The 23,576-nt window shown below is 41.1% G+C and overlaps 1 protein-coding gene across 5 annotated transcripts in view; it reads right to left on the bottom strand.

The window, feature by feature from the left end:
* Positions 1 to 1,369: 1,369 nt before the first annotated feature.
* LOC117186475 (leucine-rich repeat flightless-interacting protein 2) overlaps positions 1,370 to 23,576 on the bottom strand; it is an 82,558-nt gene continuing 60,351 nt past the window's right edge. For 2 of the 5 annotated variants that reach the window (XM_033387346.1, XM_033387345.1), the window contains exon 7: positions 1,370 to 1,691. In XM_033387346.1, the coding sequence (XP_033243237.1) occupies positions 1,581 to 1,691 (111 nt within the window). In that variant the 3' untranslated portion in view covers positions 1,370 to 1,580. Of the gene's footprint in view, positions 1,692 to 2,108; positions 2,163 to 11,662; positions 12,016 to 23,425; positions 23,501 to 23,576 lie in introns of those variants that run through there. The other 3 variants (XM_033387348.1, XM_033387349.1, XM_033387347.1) reach the window with 3 other exon arrangements.

Genomic DNA, 23,576 nt, shown 5'->3' with positions numbered 1-23,576 from the left:
TTTTTTCCGACCCAAATTTGAGGTTTGGTTAAAATACAATTATTTATAAAGAAAGAATAATAATAATAATAATAACAGAATAACGTTTATTGTACATATTTGGATTGTTTTATTATAGTCAATAAAATAGCCAATTTACTAATTTACAATTCAGACCAAAAATTTTTAATTTTATGCTCATCAGCTGCTTTTTGACGGATGGTAGATGATGGATGGTTCCAGTTTGAATCGGGGTTTCACATCTGTCTTGGCAACGGAGAGAATTTTTTAGACGATTTGTTTGTCCAGCATTACGAGATCTCCCATTTTAGCTTTAGACATTGGTGTTATTTTGCATTCCAACTGTTTGTAGTACAGTTTTCCACAACAATAACACTCGATTAATTCAGACCGCACCGCTTCTGTTTCACCGCTTGGATAGTTCTTTCGCCTCTTCACCAACGCAAACGCTAGAAGTTCGGATTTTGGATCGCGTCTTCTCTGAATTTGAGGTGTACGCTCAATCAGGGTTGATTGAGTTGACCAACTCACATTCTGGTCACACTATGCGCGCACAATTCAAATAGATTAGCCCAAATTATTTATTCCCCGACACATCCGCTTCCACCACAAAAGTAATATATTCCTAAACTCTCAAGTACCGTCTAGAAAAAGCGACATTTTTTTTTTATTTTTCCTTTTCTCTTACATTTTAAGTGAGTTTTAAGCAAACTAATCAATAAACATAACAAATTTGGTGATCAAGCTTACCAAATTAAGCGGGATAGCTTAACTTGCATTTTTGGGCGCTATACTGTTTCCCAAATTAACTTTACATTTTGTATCCATACGTTACTTAAACACTAATTAAAATATCTTCTTCAATTATAAGTAGTTATTGATCTTCTTTTTTAAGGAGAACTTAAATTAACTTTAAATGGTTCAGATAACATGGGAAATCAAGAAATCAATGAGAATAAGTTCAATGGGACGCTAATCTGATGACGCCCAGTGTAAGTACGTTTTAATAGATTGTCATCAATTTTGGATAACATAAGCTCCATTTAATAGTATGACGATGTCAGTCCAATTGTTAAAGATTAATATCGAATCTCCGTAAGAGGTCTGTTCTTAAACTGTTCTTCTTAAACGTAACAGAATTTTTTAGAATGATAAATATTTCTTTATCTAATTGTCGAAGATGGATATCTTATCTTGTGCACGCATGAATTTAATTTGTAGCATTTTACGAAATTCTCAATAACCCTTTCCTCGGCTATGGACTATAATAACAAAAGCAATATGAGCACATCATTCCCATCTTACTTATTTTTCGTGCTTGGCATATCAATATTTTTAACAGCTACCCGGTATAAAAAGCTTACTTTTATATGGTTTTAAGATGTTATTTAATTACAAATTTGTAATGTCTCTCTAAAAATAATTACAATTATGTTACAATTATGATTATTTAAACAGCGCTATCGTCCAATTTACTTGCAGTATTTATGTTATATTGATAAAGTGTTGTTTTAGATATCCTCGATTGCGTCTCCGTCATTTCTGGGGTTGATGATATCTATGCGATTTACTATCTTCGGTCATAGGTCCTTAAGAATGGCACTTTTCGCATTTTTTAGTTTGTCAAGTCGTTTCAATAAATGGTTATTAGCCGTCTCGGCTTCTTCCAGTTTTTCCAAAACTTCACGGTGCTGTCAGATTTTGAGAAATATGTATATTCAATAAAAAAATATGTATGTTTGTATATGTATGTAAAATTTTATTTGTATTTTTATATATATATATGTATGATGTTTTATATCCAATTTTAATATCTTTAACGTTCCATTAAAAAGATTCGTATGTATAAGCTCGCTCGGAGCCCGTCACACTTAGGCCGGTTTCGGCCCGCATAAGCCATAACATTACACCAATATAATTACAGCCAAACAATGTTTTAATATGTATGTCATACTCAGCTCAAATGACACAACCGCTATACTAAGAGAAGTTTCTTACTTAGAATCGACTTTCGATGATGGACTCGCGCGGCACTGCCTCTAAATGTCTTTTGCAGAATCAGTGGAAATTTATATGTACATAAGTGCTCCCAGCAGTAAGAGTATGATAGTGAGTTGCTACTGTTACTGCCTTTTAAAGAAGAATCGTTCCACAAATGTTAGCTGCATTTGGTCAAAATCGAAAAAAAACGAAAATTTTTTTTTTAACATTTAGCGGTTTTTTTTATAAATATACCCGATACTCAAAATGAGTATATGTGTATTTGTGGTGAAAATGGATGGCATCCACACATCTCAGAGATTATTAAAGCTAGAGTATCCAAATTTGGTATCCACACTTCTGTTAGATCTCACTATAAAAAATGTATTTCAAAACTTCGCCCCTTCCCCTTCCGTTCCCACAAAGGACGAAAATCTGTGGCATCGAATCTGGATCATATCGGATCATTTTTATAGCAAAAAGGAACAAATCAATTTGCAGTGGCTACGCAGCGCCCGACGATATGTTTAGACACGTTTTCTGTCTCTCTCGCACGCACTCTTTGTCGTGTAGTTTAATATTTTCGAGTAGATTAGACAAAAAAAATGTTGCGTGACGTTGTATTGAAAAAAATTCGAGATTTGATGATCAAATGTTTTTTATGTAAAATCTATTGCATTAAATAGATCATTTAAAATTTGCAATTTCACGAAAATCGGTCGAGCCATTTCGGAGAAGTTGAGGTCAAGTATTTTACGAGACAGGTGTGAAACATGGTCAAAACGACTTAAATTAAAAGCATGATGGACAATTGAATTAAAGCCTACTACTAATGTGCGCAAGTCACGAGCCGTCACGAACAGTCACATTGACGAAAAATTTCTATACCTTAAAAGAGAGTGGTGATGAGAATGACTTTAGCAATTAATAGTCTTATTTCTTCTGGCAAAAAAGTTTTAGATGCTGAGAGCTGACGCAGCAGAGCATATGTACGTCCAGTTGCCTTTGATATATGTTTACTCCATGATAGAGTACTACTGAATGTTTTCCCCAGATTAACTGCAAATAGGAATGGATAGGAAATAGGTGTATTGCCTATGTATAAATTCTCGATATTTTTGTATCAATCCGTTTTTTGGCAATTACAATACATTTTGATTTTTTAGGATTTATTCCCAGGCCATTCTCTTTTGCCCATTTCTCAATTAGGGAGAGCATTTTGTTAGAAATATTGACACAAAGATTAATTTCATTAACGGGACTACTAACATAAATTTGGACGTCATCAGCATATAAATGTACTCTACAATTAGACAAGACACTGGGTAGATCATTAACATATATGGAAAACAGTAAGGAGCCTAGTACTGATCCCTGAGGGACTCCCCGTGTAAGAACCCTAAAAGTGAAAGCATGTGTACCGGATACTACTGCCTGCAATCTATTTGTTAGGTACGATTTAACAAAATTGACCGCAGTCCCTGAGAAGTTTAATAAGTTGGTCAGTTTTCTGCAAAGAATATTATGGTTGACTGAGTCGAACGCCTTACTGTGGTTAAAAACGTAACCCAGTTCTTATCGAGTTGCTGTCGAATATCTTCGACAATATCCGTTACAACGCTTATACAACTTCTTTTTGGCGATTTTTTTGTTAAGCTGGCAAAAATTTGTTTAAAAAGTAAAAAATCAAAGCGTATTTAAAATGTATTCTAAACTATAAACTTGTAGATATTTGGTCAAAGGTGTATATGACGTTTAATTACATGTAATAGTTTAAAATAACTGTGGAAGTTGACCTTTGGAAAAGTTTTGCTTAAAAAACATATTGCTCTGTTTGGTGGAGTGCATCTTGTGAGACGTGTGCGATCTGGTTTCAATTGTTTTCTTAAAGGTATTGTGAATTTGGATGGTCAAAATGATCTGCATATGGCTGCCGAAATTAAAAGTCAGGCAGGCTCCGTTTTTCATTTACTTTTGCGGATTAAGTTTTAAGCCAAAATGTTTCGTTTTCGTTTTAAGGCTCTCCAGTTTTCACATATTTTTGCTGTTTGCACCATAACGAAAATTTGTGTTGTCCTGGCCAATTTTTTCCGACCCAAATTTGAGGTTTGGTTAAAATACAATTATTTATAAGGAAAGCAAAAGTTAAATTACCCTGATATAGGTGTCAAGTTTATGTTAATGCATCAATAAGTCATCTATTTTTTTCCTTTTTCAATTAAGGGTCGTTTCGTTGTACGAAACGAAAATGTTTTCGTTTTGAAAACGAATAAATCTTACGGAATGTGAAAACGGGAGCCCCAATTTATGGGTGATTTATGAGTAATTTTATTTTTAGAAAATGTCCATCCCAAGACGAACCATTTTTTCAGTTCGGTGCAACGAGAAGGTTGCTACCAAAAAGTCTTTTGCGGTTGAAAATTACATATTTTCAAATGTGTTTAATAATAATGATTATTCCCAAGAACAACACAAAGAAGTCCAAAGAAGAATAAGAACATTTGTAAGCGCATTGCTGCAAAAATGGAAAAAAATGTAATAGAACATTGTCACATTTCGAAAAGTATAACAAGCAGTGGTTAGATGGCGACTGTATATTAAGGGTGCAACCGGAGGAAGATGTATATCCAGTGGGAAGACCGTCAAAAGAGTTGGCAGATTGTTCATTAAAACCCAAATCGATGAAAGAGCTCATGTTGGTGGCACACGTAAGCTTGTGCAAAGGTGGGGAGAGAAATGCTTTTAACGTTATATCATTGCTCAATTTAATAAAATGTGCTAACAGTGATCCCAAACTTCCTATTAAATTCAGTCCTGAGGAAGCTTTGGCGATTAACGTAGATGGGCGCTTCACGAAAAATGCATAAAAGCTAGTGAAAACGAAAACTAAATCTTACTACGCAAATATTTTTCCTAGCTACGATTCATTGAGAAACGTAAAAGTAAAGTGCTCACAACCGAAAGTTTTTACGTAAAAATACGATGGAAGATTTAATGCATGCTCTTCTCTTTACATCTGATCCTTTAATTTCAAAGTTATCAAAATCGTCGTCAAGGCTTTCAAAAAAAATATAGAGTTGGATTAAGAAGTTAAAGATGTGCTATTAGATTTCAACTTTGAAAAGACTTTTAATGTTCCGATAGTTCAGATATTTGAATTTAAATAAATTTATAATTACATAAGATAGACTGGTAATGTGGCGTTAGTGGGGTTTGCGATAAACTGCATGGGATCGTTTTTATTAAATGATAGGAGGGGCAGGTGTATAGTATGTGTCGTATGTCTATGCTCGAGTTGCGGCACAATGGACATGTGTTGAGTAATATTTTGTCAATGTAGTGGCCGTTGGTCAGCTTGGTGTGGCCAAGACTCATTCTATTAATTATGACCTGGTGCCACTATGTAGGATATTGTTTTTGAGGGGAGTGTTATTGGAAGCGAGATTGCTGATTTGTTGGTACCATGTAGAGGTATTAGTGAGGAGGTCGGTTTGTCTAGATTGGACGATTTATTTTAGGAGTTGTGCAATATCGGTAGAGTTGTGGTTTGGGGTGGAAATGGGAAAACATTTTGCGGTAATCTTGGCTGTGGAGTCGGCGAATTCGTTGCCTTTTATGCCTATGTGACTCGTTTGTAATAATGAAGTAGTGAAGTTGGTGGAAGACTATTGGAGGGGTAGTGTTTGAGTTTTTTAGCATAGAGTAAGATATGCCGTCAAGTCCAGGGGTGTTTCCTTTCAAGGAGGACAATGCTGATGTGTATTCAATGAGTGTTATATCGTTCTCGATTTCTAGTTCTGATGGTATTGGGATATGTTGGAATGGTATGGTATGTACAGGAATGTTGGGGAGAAGTTAAGGCCGTCTGCTTCTTCTGACCATGACTGGGCGAAGGAGTTGGCTATTTCTGATTCGTAGATTATGTGTGATGGCATGGATATTTTTAGAGAGGTATAGACCGCAGAGACGTGTGATGTTGGTCCATGTTGTGGATTGATCTGAGTTAGGATGTATTGGTGATGTAAATTCGTGGAGAGATTTGCGTTTTGCTGCTCTAATTGCTCTTTTGAAACTAGCGTTTGTTTATGTCTCTTTGTCTCTTTTAAGGTTTAATTTAGGCATTTACGCCAACTGCGTCAAAGTCCGTGTTGCGTTGAATTTGGGTATGGGAGATGGAGTTGTGTATAAGGAGAGCTTAGTTATGTGGGTTTCCTGTAGGGCTATAATTTGAGGGTTGTGAGTTTTCATGAGTGTTTATAGTTCTTTATAGTTATTCTTGTATCCCCGGATGTTCCATTGGATTATTTTGAGCATTATATGTGGGTTTGCTTAGTGTTAGGTCTTAGCGATTTGTAATAGTTTGGGTTGATATTTAAAGATCGTCTTCGCTGTAAATTTGGTTTGTTAATGTATTATTATTATTAGGTTTGCGTTTGGGGTCTTAGTTTTTCCAGTCTCATCTTTAGCTTTGAGGTGTTTGGTGATCAGGTTAGGTTTGTCTTCGTCCTTAGCCTGGTTTCTGAGTTTACGGTCAGAATCTGGGATAGTTTTCGAGTTTTTGCGGTTTCTGTAGTGTCGGTGTCTATACCAATTTCTGCTTGGGAGCTGGGGGGGGTGTTGTTGTAATTAAGTTGGCTTAGGATTGATTGGATATATGTTTGGGGTCTTTAACTGGTCTTTTTTGCTGTGTTTGGTTATAGGTGTTGTGCGATAATGAGGTACACTTCTGGCCAAAATAATAAGTACACTCTTATAAGCTTTCTTTCTCGTCTGATAAAACTTTTTTAATAAAAATAATTAAAAAAATAAAATTTACTTCTAGTTTTCTAACTTACAGTAGACTGTAAAAACATTTATCATTTTTCATTTCACATATATATTTTATGATCGATTAAACCTTAAAAACCATAGCTCGAAGATAACTGTGATAACACTTTCGGCGTGTATGATAAAAACCTCTCATTGACGGACACATTGAGAAAATGGACTGAAAAGACTCGATCAAATCTGTTTTTGCTCAACTCGCTCTTCGCTCAAGCAAAGACCGATTTTTTCACTTCTCTTTTGTTCCTGCTTTTCACTGAGCATCTTGTCGCGAGCGAACGAACAAAGTGTCTTTTGCGTATGTATGCGTGCTTGTACGTGTGATGCTTATGGCAACTATCAATTTTTGTGAATTCTATACGGTTTGACTATTGGAGCTTAAAATGAATCGTGAAAAGCAAAACGAAAATGTTCGTTTGCCAATTTTGCAAATAAATATACATATTACAATACAATAGCCCAAAAGATGCGGAAAACATGAATAAATAAACATATACACGAAAAAAACTAAAAACACTTTACTCAGACACTTTTTTGGTTCTGCTCATCTAAAGACACTTTTGCTGTGAGCGCTTGACCAAAGTGTCTCTCTAAGTTGTTATTGTGAGACACGATCGTGTGTCGGGCTCACCCGAAAACCCGAAACACATAACACAAGCGAAGAGACAAAAAGTGTTCTGCTCAGTGAGAGACCGTGTCTTCGTGGTCTTTTTCGGTTTTGTCAGTGACGAGACAGCAACGGGAAAAAGTGTTGACCGTCGTTTGCGAGCTATGTTAAAAACATAAAGAAAGGTTGGCCAAAATAATAAGTACAGCAATTTAACAAAGCGAAAAACTAAAAGCGTATCAACATCCTTCCACTTTTTTCCTATAACTTATAATCTTTTACTAGTATCTTGTATAGCCACTCTTATTTTGGATGACTTCGGCCATTCTTCTTGGCATACTAGCAATAAGTTTGCGGCAAGTCTCCACTGGAATCTCATACCATGTTTTTTGCACAAATTTTCCACAATTCTTTTCCTTTTCGAAAAGTATTTTTACTAATTCGATGATTCAAGTCACCACAAAGGTTTTCAATTGGGTTTTAGTCAGTAGACTGACTTAGCCATAAGGTTTATATTTTTGAGTCGTTGTAAAGATATATACATTATCATCAGTCATTATCAAAAAGATTTATTTTTGTTTCATCTCTAAATAAAATATTATTCCACTGCACTATGGTCCAGAATTCGTTTTTTTTTTTGTCATAAGGTCGAAATTTTTATGTGAATGGATTACGTTTTTTCTTACAAATTCTCAAAGTAAATTCATCATACATATTAAAAATGAAAAAAAAAAAATTATTTAGCTTCCCTGAAGCTTTTTGCGAGCTTTTAAAAGTGAACAATCGATCAGCTGATTGTGTGAAAAAAAAATTTGCGCCAAATTACTTGTTTACATTTTTACGTGGCGATCGAGTAAATTTGCTCATATAAATTCGGCTAAAAATGGAAAATGAAGATAAAGGTATGTAGTATCTAATGTATTTAGTTATTTTATGTGCAGTCTCAAGATTTAAGTGTTGTGCAATGTCCAATTTATGTGTGTTTCGTAGAATATAACAAATGAGAAAAACTAACTATGTGAGTTTGTTGTAATTGACTGGAAAGTAACAACTTTGGCCCGTTTTGCCCCCTTTTCTTTAAATTTGTTAACATTCAGGAAAGTTCGAGTTTTTGCATAGCGATCTCATCGATATTTGGCGCAACAACAATCGACAAAAAAAATCTGTCTCACATTGGATTTACAGTAAAATCAATAACAACCATTTGGAAAATGAAAAAAAAGAGAAATAGATAAAACGAGGGGGAACGTTGTGAGTTGCTGCGGACACCGCAACTCTACAGTTATACCCGATACTAAGTCAGTATGGCTCTCCTCCGGCAGACGCCGCTAATATTAAACGACACGACAAAGAGTGCGTGCGAGAGAGACAGAAAATCAGTCTGCGCGTGACGTCGGGCGCTGCGTAGCCACTGCAAATTGATTTGTTCCTTTTGGCTATAAAAATGATCTGATCTGATCCAGATTCAGCAATCTGATAGATATGGTCATTATCTATGATTCTGCGTTTTTAGTTTTCTCGAATCTGCAATATTGTGGATGCAACAGATAGTGACATATTAAAGGAGTGTGTGTACCAAATTTGGTTACTCTAGCCTTAATAGTCTCTGAGATTTGTGGATGCCTCAGATTTTCGTCCTTTGCGGGGGCGGAAGGGGGTGTGGCGAAATTTTGACACAAAATGGTCAAGGTCCGATATCACAAGAGTGTGGATACCAAATTTGGTTGCTCTGGCTCTTATAGGTTCTGAGATCCTTGAACTCATATTTTGCAATTGGCAAAACCGACCATGAAACCTGTGTGTTAGAGAGAGACAGAGCGAGAAAGAATGAAATTGTTTTCTTGATTCTGGCTATAATAATTATACGATCTGGTTCAAATTTTGCACTCTGAAAGATATAGTCATCTTCTACGATTCTGCGTTTTTAGTTTTCTCGTATCGTCGAAATTGTGGATGCGACAGATTTTCGCCCTTTGTGGGGGCGGAAGTGGGCGGGGCAAAGTTTTGAAATATTCTTGTAGCAGTGACATATCACAGAAGTCTGGATCCAAAACATCGTTGCTCTCGCTCTTATAGTCTTTGAGCACTAGGCGCTGAAGGGGACAGACAGACGGACAGACGGACAGACGGACGGACGGACGGACGGACAGACAGACATGGCTCAATCGACTTGGCTATTGATGCTGATCAAGAATATATATACTTTATGGGGTCGGAAACGATTCCTTGTGGACGTTACACACATCCACTTTTACCACAAATCTAATATACCCCAATACTCATTTTGAGTATCGGGTATAAAAATCAGTAATTTTGAATCCTACATTAAAAGAAACCTTCTGGAGTGCAACAAAATGATGGAACGGTTTATGACCACCCATGCTAAATGGATGGCTTCTAAAATAGCAATTATTGTTGATGAAAATTGTAAGACACCAAAGAAAATGGGACGTCCAACATTACATTATACAAATGCAGGGACAAGATTAAAATGGAAACTGCCGTCTGATCTTGCAAATGATAATAATAATAAAACGAATCTTCTTATGCATGCTGCGGCAGTTTCTGCTAAGAAAGAACGCAAGACCGACGCGGCTTTTGTCCTAACAAAAACAATTAGAACATTTGAATACCCGACTGAATCGAAAAAGCTTCTTCAATTCCAAAAGCCCATTCCACTTTCACCAGATGAAGCTTTAGCTTATCTCCTGGAAAATTCACTCAACAAACAGCAGTATACAAACACTAGGCTTTTAAATAAAAGTCATAACTGCGACATTTATCCTAGCTATAATCAAGTAATGGAAGCTAAATTACAGTGCCGACCAGAGTGCATAGAAGTAATGGAAACTACTGCTCGAGTGCCATTATAAAATCTTTTGGATCATACAGCACATCGAATAATTAAATTGCAGTCCGATGTTTTCAAGCAGTTCCCGGATGCATCTGAAATCAAATTAATCTGCAGCTACGGATTTGATGGCTCAACGGGTCATAGTATATACAAGCAGAAATTTTTAACTGAAATACCTGGCAGTCAGCTTTCAGATCATTCTTTATTTGTAACTTCTGTTATACCCATACAAATTACAGACACCTTTCATCGGAACATCTGGACAAATAGAACACCGCAGTCTATTAGATTTTGCAGACCGCTAAAAATTGATCTAGTAAAAGAAACTACTGCACACATAATTATAGAAAAAAAAAATTTAGATTTTCAAATTAACACTCTTAAACCCTTTGTTTATAAATTAGTTGAGAATGTTGACATAGTCGTTACCTATGAAATGCATATGACACTTATAGATGGAAAAGTGCTGAACGTATTAACTGGAACTAAATCTACTCAATGTTATCCAATACGTGGAGTCACCCCGACAAAAGTATTGGAAATGACATATTTTAGTTCAGAAACCTTTACCCCAAAGCTTGGAGCTTTGAAATTTGGAGTAAGTTCTTTACATGCTTGGATCCGGTTTCTAGAATTTGTCTTGAACATATCATACAGAATAGAGATACAAAAATGGCATATAAAAGGTGATAATAAGATTAAAATGAGCACTCGGAAAAAATATATTCAGGAAAATAATTGGAAAGATATGGGTCTACGTATAAGCATGCCAAAACAGAATGGCAACGGAAATAGCAATGATGGGAATACGGCAAGAAGAGCTTTTGCGAACACTAAGCTACTATCATCCATAACCAACTTTAGCGAAGCCCTTTTAAATAATTTTCACATAATCTTAATCGCAATTTCGTATAACTATTATATAAATTCGGAAAAATTTCGTTCTTTTTGTGAGAGTACTTTTTGCTTATATATGCAAACATATCGGTGGTACCGAATGTCCCCAACGATTCATAAAGTATTAGTCCACGGTTTTCAAATAAACAATTCGACGTTGGTTCCACTTGGATGTTTAGGAGAAAATGCTTCAGAGGCACGGAATAAAATGTACAAAAAAGACAGATTATCACATGCAAGGAAAAATAGTCGGGTAAATACTATGACTGACAATTTTTATAGAGCGATAGATTCCTCGGATCCATTACTATCGAGTGTCTGTTTAAAGGAGAGGGAAAGGAAAAACAAGAAAAAACCTCTTTTCAAAGAAGTACTATTAAGTCTTCTGGAATTGTCGTCTACCGAAAACAAAGATTCATGTGAATACGAAAACGACTCGCAATCTGATTCTGATTCTGATTATATATACGACATAGAACTAGAAGAAGAAGATGAGGTCATTTAAGAAAAAAATTAGTGTGTAATACATTTCCATAGTTTAAATATAAATATAGATAATTTTAAATAAGATATTAAATATAATGACTTAACAACAAAATGTAATAAATTTGAAGTATGTAATTTAAATTTCCGATTTTATGCAAAAAAAAAACAATTTCTGGACTATAGCGGTGGAGGGTGGTGGGTGGTCCTTGAGGGTGGTGAGGGGTGGTGTGTTGCAAGAACAAGTACAAGTATACAAGTATATGTACAAAATTTAAAAGCTCTAGCTTTAATTTCGAGCTCTGTGTTAAACAAATCTGAGGTGCTGGCTATATCATGCTGGGGAAGGGGGGTGATGGCGTGGTCGAATCTAAAAAAAAAAAACCGAAATTTTATAAGAATACTCAAAATAATTGTGCAAAGTTTCAAGGCTCTAGCTTTAAAACTAGACTTTATGCCAAAAAAAAAACGACGTCTGGACCATAGTGCACTGACCCAGACCATGCCAAATGATTTTCGACGACTTTTTGCCTCATCTTCAAATTTTCTACTCGGAGTAAGAGAACTTTTCGGACTATACGTCCTGTTAGGTCTGTATATTGAAGTCCCCGACGAAACATCAGAGCTGATTTTTCTTTGCCAATTTGAGCGTATGTAGCCTTGAAGAACATAAACGGATCCTTTTTTGCAAGACTGATGATGCGGGTGTCCGTTGTTTGCAAAGATTTGTTCTTCCATCCTGGATTTTCAATAATGACTTTAGATTTAAAAGCATTGCGAACCAAAAATACCGAGCGTCCAAGACTTTTCGCAATTTCCCGGAGAATTTTCCTTTCTTTTTGAAGATTTATGAAAAAATTCTTTTCTTCGGCAGTACGGCCTATCTAAAGAATTTTTTATAACTCTCATGTACTTAAATAAGAAATAACTCAATAAAAACCAACAAGCCGTTGACCAAATCCTTATCAAACCCTTTAAAATTTATAAATAACACCATTGTACTTATTATTTTGGCCAGACCAAAAATGTCCATCCAAGAAAAATTTAAGCATAGAATTTTATAAAGCTTGGGCTGGCGAAAATCCTCTAGCTGAACCCTCCACGAGGGTGCCGGCTGGGCAATGGACACTGCATTACCCGGGACAAGGGTAATGCACTGTCGCTTGCTCTGTCCGGGGTAATGCAGTGTCTAGCTAAGGCTATGGTCCGGCGTCTTCCCGATTCAAAGTCGGGGGAACCGAACCAGGGCCATGGCTAGAGGTGCCTGGCGGTCAGGCCTAAAACGCTAGGGGGTGGTCCCCCCGAAAAATATTAACCAGTATGGACCCTCGGGCCAAATATGGAGGCGAAGAAGGATAAAGCACGGGTTGGGATGTCAACCCAAACGTCGGTGGGAAGCGTGACTGCTACCACCGGCGGGCACGGGGAGGAGCAATCCTCTCTGCGTGTCGCCAGCGGTCACACCTCAGACTTGGCGGGAGCAGGCCAAGTCAGTTGTAAAGCTACTGCCACAACAACAACAACAAAAACAACTCACTCCGCAGCCTGCAAGTTGAGCCGCACAGATGCCGTAGTCGACACATACACGGATCTGGAGAGCGTGCTCTCTATGAGCAGGACGGAGGAAGAGAGCCTTCTCCGCTCACCGGAACCAGGCACCAGCTCCCTGCGTAGGAAAGGGCCGAAGCGTTCCAAGGAGGGGATGAAGGCCAAAGCACAATACAAAGCGGCCCTCAATATCAAAAGCCGGCTGCAAGGTAAAGTAGACATCTCCCAGGAGGAGAAGGTCAAGCTAGCCTGGGCCGAGCAGCGAGTAGAGGAGGGCCGACTACATTACGCCCAGATGCCACAGATGAGGGCGTCGAATGGCGAATATGCCAATAAGGTGGAAGAGATGATGGCCACCAAGAGGCAACGCTCGACTGAGAGTGCCATTAAAGACACTCCGGCGAGCAAGCGGCAACGCGGGCCCAAGAGTGCAGCCCCTCCACCGAAAGTGGCCAAGAAGCCATCGAAATCGAACGCGAAGGTCAGCGATGTGACCAAACGACATTTGATCGTGGCACTCATCGACCGGAGCGAGGAAAACGGCAAGATGTCAGCGGCACAGTGGAAGCTTGTGCACGCGCGTCTCGTCGACGCACTGTTTGCACACATGGAAGAAGACCCCGCGGTCCCTATGCCCACGTTCGATGGTGCTGGGTGGCTAAATGGGGTTAAGATCCTAAAGTGCAACGACGATCCAACCCTAAGGTGGCTGACGCGTACGGTCTGCCAACTGGAGGCGATGTGGGAGGGGGCCAAGCTGGAGGTTGTGGACCGGGAGCTTATCCCGTCCAAGCCTAAGGCGAAGGTACTCTTCCCCATCACAATCCAGGGAGACCGAGCGCTGAAGCTCCTTCAGCGGCAAAACGCGGACGTGCCAACGACCGATTGGAGGATCCTACACATTGGTAGCCCACTACCCAACGAGGGGGGCCAATGTGTGATCCTCCAAATAAACAAGGAGGCAGAGGATCTGCTGTATCCCAAGTTCGGGAAGATGGCGTGGGGCATGGGTAGCGTCTACCTGCGCCTCAAAAAGCGCCACCCTGAGGACAAGGACGCGCATACCCTGCAGGTAGGCGAGGTGGAAAAGGACTTAGGTCTCGAGTCCATCGTGGAGGCCGCCCAGGGTCTTGCGCTTGAGGACGAAGACGAGGAAGACGGTGACCTGACGTTAGTAGTCAACCCGTCGGATGCAAGTGAGCCAGCCACCCATGCTGAGTGTGCTGCAGCTAAACTTGCATAAAAGCAAGGTAGCGTCGGCGGAGCTCCTCATCGCCATGGAGCAAGGGCTCGCCGACATAGCTCTAGTCCAGGAGCCCTGGATTGCGACAGGCAATTCAGTGGCCGGACTAAAGTCCTCAAATCACAACCTGTTCTACGCAACATCGGTAAGCAGGAACAGAACCGTCGTACTCGTACGAAAGGGAATCCATGCTTACCTTATGTCTCATTACAGCACGGATGACCTGACGGTTGTGATGCTGGAAAGCGAGGAAAAGCGCCTTCTGGTGGCTTCCTGCTACATGGCTCACGACAGACCCGCACCACCCGACGAACTCAGGAGCCTGGTGACAGAAGCCGGCATCAAAAACTATCAACTCGTCATCGGGACGGATGCCAATGCCCACCACAATGTGTGGGGAAGCACCGACATAAATGATAGAGGTGAGTCACTCTTAGACTTTATACTTTATACTAATCTATATATAGCAAACGTCGGGGAGGAGCACACCTTCGTGGGTCCGACTTCATCCAACGTGCTAGACCTAACACTAGCAACGGGAAACAGTACTACGGTATCTAGCTGGAGGGTCCTTGAAAGACCCTCCTTCTCAGATCACAAGTACATTCAGTTTAAGTGCGACTTCAAACATTCTTCGAAGGTAATAGTCTATAGAAACCCCCGGAATACAAACTGGGAAAAGTTTAAAAAGACAGTTACTACGAAGCTCGCGAGTCCGGGCACAGTGAAATCCGCGGAGGACATAGAGAAGTCTCTAGAGACCCTATCCAACGCGTTGCTGGACGCCTACCACACATCGTGCAAACCCTCGAGGACGAAGAAGAGGTCCAAGCCACTCTGGTGGAGCCGGGATCTCTCTCTTCAAAGGGACAACCTCAAGGAATTCTTTAAGATCGCCAAACAAGCGAACGAAGGGATCGTCTATGAGGAATACAGACTCCTACTCAGGAGCTACAAGAAGGAAATACGTAAAGCACAACGGAACTCGTGGAGGACCTTCTGCTCCAACATCGAGAAAGTACCAGAAACCGCACGGCTACGGAAGCTGCTCTCTAAGCAGCCTACCATACAAAGCCAATTAAAGCTAGATGACGGACAGTGGACAGAGGGCAGTGACGAAGCCCTAACAGCACTAATGGAGGAACATTTCCCTGGTTGCACCGAGGTCGCTGATGCCAAAGAGCACCAGGACCTAGCAACCGAGGAACAACACCCCCCAACAGATCTGTTAACCACCAAGCGAATCCACTGGGCAATAGACTCCTTTGCGGGCACAAAAGCACCAGGACTTGACGGGATATTCCCAGCCATGATGCAGGTGACCAAAGAGGCGATTACCCCATGGCTCTCCGCAATATTCACAGCTTGTATAAGTACTGGCTATATCCCTATCCAATGGAGAACCTCGAGAGTTGTCTTCCTCCCAAAGGCAGGAAAGTGCAGCCATGCGAGTCCCAAGGACTATAGACCGATAAGCCTTACCTCCTTTATATTAAAAACGCTAGAAAAGCTGCTGGACTTACACATCAGGAATGAGGTAGGGGGACTGATGTCAACCAACCAGCATGCCTATACTAAAGGGAAATCGGTGGAGACCGCACTACATTCGGTAGTAGCTACCATTGAGAAAGCCCTTCACAATAAAAAGTATGCACTGGGAGTATTCGTGGACATCTCCGGAGCATTCAACAACGTGGCTACGGAAGCAATAACAAATTGCCTGGTAGCAACTAATACACACCCAGCAATCAACCTGTGGATAAGGAACCTCCTAGGTTGCAGACGGGTGCAATCAGAGTGGGGCACCGCTTCCATGGTGAAAGAGGCACACAGAGGCACACCCCAGGGTGGAGTCCTGTCGCCCCTCCTGTGGAATCTGGTGGTCGACGACCTCATCAAGAGATACGAAAGGAAGGCCCCAATAATAACAGCTTATGCCGACGACATAAGCATACTTATTACGGGTGTTTGCCCATCGACCCTCAGCTCACTAATGCAACGAACACTCAGGGAGATACGCGAGTGGGCGGAAGAAGTAGGACTCAGTATCAACGCGGACAAGACGGACCTCATCCTCTTTACCAAGAGGTACAAGGTACCGATATGGACCCCCCCGAAGATCAATCAAACTAGGCTAACCCCAAAAACACAAGTCAAATACCTGGGCACAGTACTGGATAGTAAACTGGCATGGAAACCCAATGTATTGGAAAGGGTGAAGAAGGCCACCATTGCGCTTTATGCATCCAAGAAGATGCTCAGCAGCACATGGGGCCTATCTCCGGCTCTGATGCATTGGATTTACATCTCGGTGGTGCGACCAACTCTGCTGTATGGAGTCTTAGTGTGGTGGCAAGCTACTGGAAAGAAAACGTATCATAAGCTTATGGAAAGGACTCAGCGACAGGCTTTGCTCTGTATTACAGGGGCGCTGAGGTCAACCCCAACAAAAGCACTCGAAACCCTACTTGGAATCGAACCCCTAGACATCCACGCCCGTCTGACTGCAGGAAAGGCAGCACAACGCCTCATCGCTTCAGGAAATATGTCGCCACAAGAATACGGGCATAGTTCAATTGGAAGGGAAATGAACAGATCAACTGATTACATGACCCCCCAAACATGCCTCGACGTAAAAACAACTGCATCCTTGGGACCTGAAGACTGGAAAATCGGAAGAGACCAAACGGAGCACCTCAATATATATACGGACGGCTCCAAGATGGACGGAGGAGTAGGAGCGGGCCTATACTGTACAGACCCTGAGATAAGGCTGTCATATAAGCTACCGGACCATTGTAGCATATTCCAGGCAGAGGTTTTTGCCATCAGGAAAGCAGCAGAAGTCGCTCTTCTCACTGAAAGAGCACACGATGCGGTCAACCTATTCGTCGACAGCCAAGCGGCGATAAGATCCATGCAGTCGTCCGCAGTCAGTTCCAGAAATGTCTTGGCGAGCAGGGAGGCACTAAATACCCTAAGCACGACAAAGTCAGTGCGGATCTACTGGATTCCCAGCCACCAGGGCATCGAAGGGAACGAGACGGCGGACGTACTAGCTAAGGAAGGCGTCGGACTGGCGAATACGAGAACCGAGAACGTGCCTGTCTCCCTCAGAACGCTGCAAAGCGATCTAGAAAAGCAGGCCGGATCACAAACCGAATGTAGGTGGAGGAGTACCACCACCTGCAGAACCTCGAAAATCATGTGCAAGGAACGCAATGACAAACTCAGCCACTACCTGCTGCACCTACCACGGAAGGACTGCAGATTATTAGTGGGAATATTAACGGGACACTGCCTGGCTGCGGCGCATGCGACAAAGCTAGGAATCACAAACAGAGACAGTTGTAGGAAATGTGACGAACCTGGGGCAACCGAAACCCTAGAACATCTCATCTGCAACTGTCCTGCTCTCTTAAGGGCAAGGAGGAGATACCTGGGCGCCCCAGTGCTGGCATCACTGGAAGATGCCTCCAAGAGGACGCCACAGCAACTACTGGCCTATGCGAAAAATACCTCGATCCTCGAGGACTTCAAAACCCACTAAACACTGCCGCGACGGTTCATACCCCCCCCCCCCCCCCCCCCCCCCCCCCCCCCCCCCCCCCCCCCTATCCAGACAACTAAGGGCCATACTGGCCTATGTGGGGCCCCCTCTGAGGGCCGTCCGGGTCAACCTAACCTAACCTAACCTAGTTTTGTTTTCTAATGTGTTGTCAGATATCGTTAATGTTACTTTAGGCGTGACTTCCCAGACGGAAGTCATCTGGGTCCCCTTCTGTTTTTATACCCGATACTCAAAATGAGTATTGGGGTATATTAGATTTGTGGTAAAAGTGGATGTGTGTAACGTCCAGAAGGAATCGTTTCCGACCCCATAAAGTATATATATTCTTGATCACCATCAATAGCCGAGTCGATGAGCCCTGTCTGTCTGTCCGTCCGTCCGTCTGTCCGTCTGTCCGTCCCCTTCAGCGCCTAGTGCTCAAAGACTATAAGAGCTAGAGCAACGATGTTTTGGATCCAGACTTCTGTGATATGTCACTGCTACAAAAATATTTCAAAACTTCGCCCCGCCCACTTCCGCCCCCACAAAGGACGAAAATCTGTGGCATCCACAATTTTAAAGATATGAGAAAACCAAAAACGTAGAATTGTAGAGAATGACCATATCTTTAAGACTGCGGAATCTGAATTGGATCGTATCATTATTATAGCCAGCATCAAGAAAACAATTTCATTTTTTCTCGCCCTGTCTCTCTCTGACACACACGTAGCATAGGCGGCTTTGCTTGGAGTAAAACATTAGCGCCTAGATCTCAGAGACTACAAAAGCTAGAGCAACCAAATTTGGTATCCACACTCTTAATATATCGGACCGAGACGAGTTTGTTTCAAAATTTCGCCACACCCCCTTCCGCCCCCACAAAGGTTGAAAATCTGGGGCATCCACAAATCTCAGAGACTATTAAGGCTAGAGTAACCAAATTTGGTATCCGCACTCCTGTTAGATCTTACTATAAAACGTGTATCTCAAAATTTCGCCCCACCCCCTTCCGCCCACACAAAGGACGAAAATCTGTTGCATCCACAATATTGCACATTCGAGAAAACTAAAAACGCAGAATCATAGATAATGACCATATCTATCAGATTGCTGAATCTGGATCAGATCAGATCATTTTTATAGCCAATAGGAACAAATCAATTTGCACTGGCTACGCAGCACCTGACGTCACGCTCAGACTGATTTTCTGTCTCTCTCGCACGCACTCTTTGTCGTGTCGTTTAATATTAGCGGCGTCTGCCGGAGGAGAGCCATACTGACTTAGTATCGGGTATAACCGTAGAGTTGCGGTGTCCGCAGCAACTCACAACGTTCCCCCTCGTTTTTTTATACCCGATACTCAAAATGAGTATTAAGGTATATTAGATTTGTGGTAAAAGTGGATGTGTGTAACGTCCAGAAGGAATCGTTTCCGACCCCATAAAGTACATATATTCTTGATCACCATCAATAGCCGAGTCGATGAGCCCTGTCTGTCTGTCCGTCCGTCCGTCTGTCCGTCTGTCCGTCCCCTTCAGCGCCTAGTGCTCAAAGACTATAAGAGCTAGAGCAACGATGTTTTGGATCCAGACTTCTGTGATATGTCACTGCTACAAAAATATTTCAAAACTTCGCCTGCGGCGGCGCATGCGACAAAGCTAGGAATCACAAACAGAGACAGTTGTAGGAAATGTGACAAACCTGGGGCAACCGAAACCCTAGAACATCTCATCTGCAACTGTCCTGCTCTCTTAAGGGCAAGGAGGAGATACCTGGGCGCCCCAGTGCTGGCATCACTGGAAGATGCCTCCAAGAGGACGCCACAGCAACTACTGGCCTATGCGAAAAATACCTCGAGGACTTCAAAACCCACTAAACACGGCCGCGACGGTTCATACCCCCCCTTCTACGGTTAACTAAGGATGGGAGGTTTACTAATAGCAGTCTACTAGAGTAAAATGGGAGTCTCACACCCGCATCCCAGTTAAGGCCCCACAGAGCAGAGTAAAAAGTTGTTCTGTACTGATTCTATACGGTCCTGATGTACTTTGCACTGAGGGCACCATACACAGGAGCCGTATTCTAAGATCGGACGAACTAGCGAGGTATAGAGAGTCTTTGTTATATACTTAGGGGTCGTCAAATTCTTTTGACCACCTCTTTATAAACCCAAGCACGCCCATGGCCTTATTTACCATGGTAAAAATTTGTTCAGAAAACTTTAACTTGGGGTCTAACATAACACCAAGATCATCCACCAAGGTAATTCTCTGAAGAGATCCACCACATAAGGTATATGGAGCCAACAAAGGGCTAGAACGATGAAATGTCATAACTTTGCATTTGCAACACCATGACTGAAAGTTATTCAGATCGAATTTCAAGCGAGAATTAAATGAAATGTCCTTATATTGGACACAGAGTTCAACATCATACGCATACATAAGTACTCGAGAGTATGTTAATACCGAAGGCAAGTCATTAATAAAGAGTGTGAAGAGTAAGGGGCCGAAGAAACCTTGACTGGTGAAGAGACGGAGTTTTTGAAGAGGACTCTTTGAAACCTGGAACAAAGATAGCTAGAAATCCATCTCAGGAGGTTGGGCGGAAACCCTTAAAGGTCAAGTTTATGCGCTAAATGGGAATGGTTTACAGAGTCGAATGCTTTACTGAACTCGGTGTAAATAACATCCGTTTGTAAGTTACCTTGAAAGCCTTTAATAATAAAAGAGGTAAACTCTAACAAGTTCGTGGAGGTTGATCGCCGCCTTATAAATCCATGCTGAGTTGGAGATATAAGTGACTTGCAGCGATGTTGCAAGTGCGGAGTTAAGACCTTCTCAAACATTTTGGGAATAGCGGATAACTTTGCTATACCTCTATAATTTTTTATGGAGAGGAATTATAAACGATTACTTCCAGATCGGGGGGAAGCAAGAAGAATCAATGGACAGGGTAAATAGTTTAAGAACATTGCCTCGGCGCAGTACCTGAGTACACAACCTGGAACCCCGTCTGGACCCGGTGAAAACACCGGCTTAACTAGTCGAAGATCATGAAGTAAAAAACAAAACAAGGACTGAAAATGCCGTTCGACCTCGGTAAATCGTATGGGTACGGATGACCAGAGTAGCTTTCCTCAGAATAGGTCGTTTGGAAAAATTGGGCAAAAAGATCGGCATCCGATCATTATTTGCCGACGTATTAAAAAATGATAGCGAGGATGGGTGTGCGGACGTTCTACGCTTACTGTTTACGAAACAGTAAAACTTTTTAGGGTCCTGAGAAAAACGTATCCTGCATCGAGACAGGTAGTTCTTATAGCATTGTGCATTAAGAACTGAACAGCTTGACCGAGTTATTACATAGCGAGAGTGAGAAGTAGGAGAACCAACTTCCTGAAATTTTTTATAATGTCTTGATTTTAAGTTTTTTAGGCTGGATAACTCTTTGGTAAACCAAGGGGGTTTTCCAGATCTAATCGGACAAGAAAGCGGGACACAAGAATCAAAAAATGTGCCAAGAGCATTGTAAAAAATGTTTGTGCGTTTTATAACATGAGTGCACAAGTACAAAGCGGACCAATCAAAATCCCTAATGAGGTTATTAAGCTTCGCAAACTCGGCTTTACGAAAGCAACGGACACGTTCAGGTGGCCTTCTCGACCGATCCAATACAGTTGGTCCTATATCTAGCGACACTTCGAAAGTGGGATGGTAGGCGTCTAAAGTCACCAAGAACTATCATATACCTTAGAACTTTATCTGATAGCGAGGAAGAAACAGCGATTTAAGCGCACAAGTGCTGCTCATAAATAGGGATATCCGAATAAGGTGGAATATACGAGCAAGTAATGAATATAGCGAAAGCGGGAAGAATCAGTTTTACACACAGGAATTCCAGTTCCTGTTGAACTTGGACTGTGCAGTGTTCCGACGTGAAGTAAGATTCCACTGCAATTAGAACCCCCGTCGAGACGTCGACGACGTCGAGACGAACGGTCCTTTCTAAAAGTTGTGTACCGACCTGCCAAAACCTCGGAACTAAGAATGTCCGGCTTTAACCAGGTTTCAGTAAACACAATAACGTGGGAAGCAAATGCAATACTATCCCGGAAAAGAATGCTGAGCAAGCAAGCCTCTAACATTCTGATAGGTTACTAAAAGAGAAGTCAGTTTTTCGGAAAGGTGGAAGCAGGACGGGAAGATGAGGAAGAGGAAGTTGGGGTTGAAGATGGCACATTGGGATGATTGGTAAGGGTTGTGGGGGGCCTATTCTTCTTCTTAGCCTTGAACTCCTTCACCACAGATTGCTCTGGCCAAAATTTTGCAGAGCAAATGGTGTCAAAATGAGTTGGGGACACACTTATCTTGAATGAAGCTATCTCCCTGGCATAAGAGAAATTAAACTTCTCCACCTTTAAACCGACGACATTTATTTTGCTTTGTATAAAAGCAGTTACATCATTAGATGTGAGGACTTGTCGTTTTGGTGGGACCCCCACCAGTGCACTATGGTCCCAACAAAAACTTTTGTTGGACAAAACATAATTTTTAAAAGTCAAAACTAAAGCCTGGTTTTGATCACTCTGCATTAGAAAAAGAGTGATCATCAAAGCTGCGTACCAGTAACTTCCATAGATGGCGCCAAAACTCACAAAATCAGCTGTTCAACCCAACTGTTGTTATCGAAAAGCACGTGCAGTGAAAAAGTGCAATATTAATAAACATTTTTAAATCTCTCAAAAATTGATAAACGCCAAAACCTGATTAAATTTTTGTGATGGATTTTAATCAGTCGGGTTTTTACTGCGTGCTTTGAGTTGTGAACTGTATCTAGTAGTTGTGAAGTCTTCGTAATTGTAGGTTAATGTGAGTCGTTCAGCATGTGCCAACATGTAATGAAAACTAATTTTTGCAAAGGTATACAAAATGAGTCCTACCAAGTCCCACCTTGAAACATTTTGTGTGTCGTACAGTAATAAATTCTTGTTGAAATGTATATAGTAAAAAAATCCACTTTTCATTAAAATTCTTGGAATTTGCATTAATAGATCATAACCTCAAATTAAAAAATGCAGAGTTGTTTGCCGTATGGAATTCAGAAAAGGGTAAAACATTAGAATGAATGACATATCAGATTAAATGAATAAAGCTTTTGAAGACAACAGCAAGAAAATTTTTTGTCGTTTGGCAATAAAACGTAACAAATGCAGTTGTATTAGTACCAAAGAAAAGTGGACAGAAACGTCTATGCTGCGATTATCGCAAGTTAAATGAGAAAATAGTGCGAGATAACTTTCCGATGGTACAGATGCAGGATGTTATTGAGAAATTGCAAGGAGCTTTGATTTTTACTACATTAGATTTAACTAACTGTTATTTCCACGTACCAGTTGAAGTTCAGTCACAAAAGTATACATCATTTGTAACGCAGAAAGGACAATATGAGTTCCTATTTGTACCGTTTGGGATTTCGAATTCGCCAGCAATCTTCACACGTTTCATAGTCGCGCTAATGAGAGAATTGGTTCAGAAGGGTGACGCTGTAGTACATATGGATGATATCATTATTCCAAGTAGGGATGTTA

This window comes from Drosophila miranda, chromosome XR, assembly GCF_003369915.1.
Source record: "Drosophila miranda strain MSH22 chromosome XR, D.miranda_PacBio2.1, whole genome shotgun sequence".
NCBI lineage: Eukaryota > Metazoa > Arthropoda > Insecta > Diptera > Drosophilidae > Drosophila > Drosophila miranda.
The sequence above is the reverse complement of the archived record's forward strand: the minus strand, read 5'-3'. Positions and strand labels throughout refer to the sequence as shown.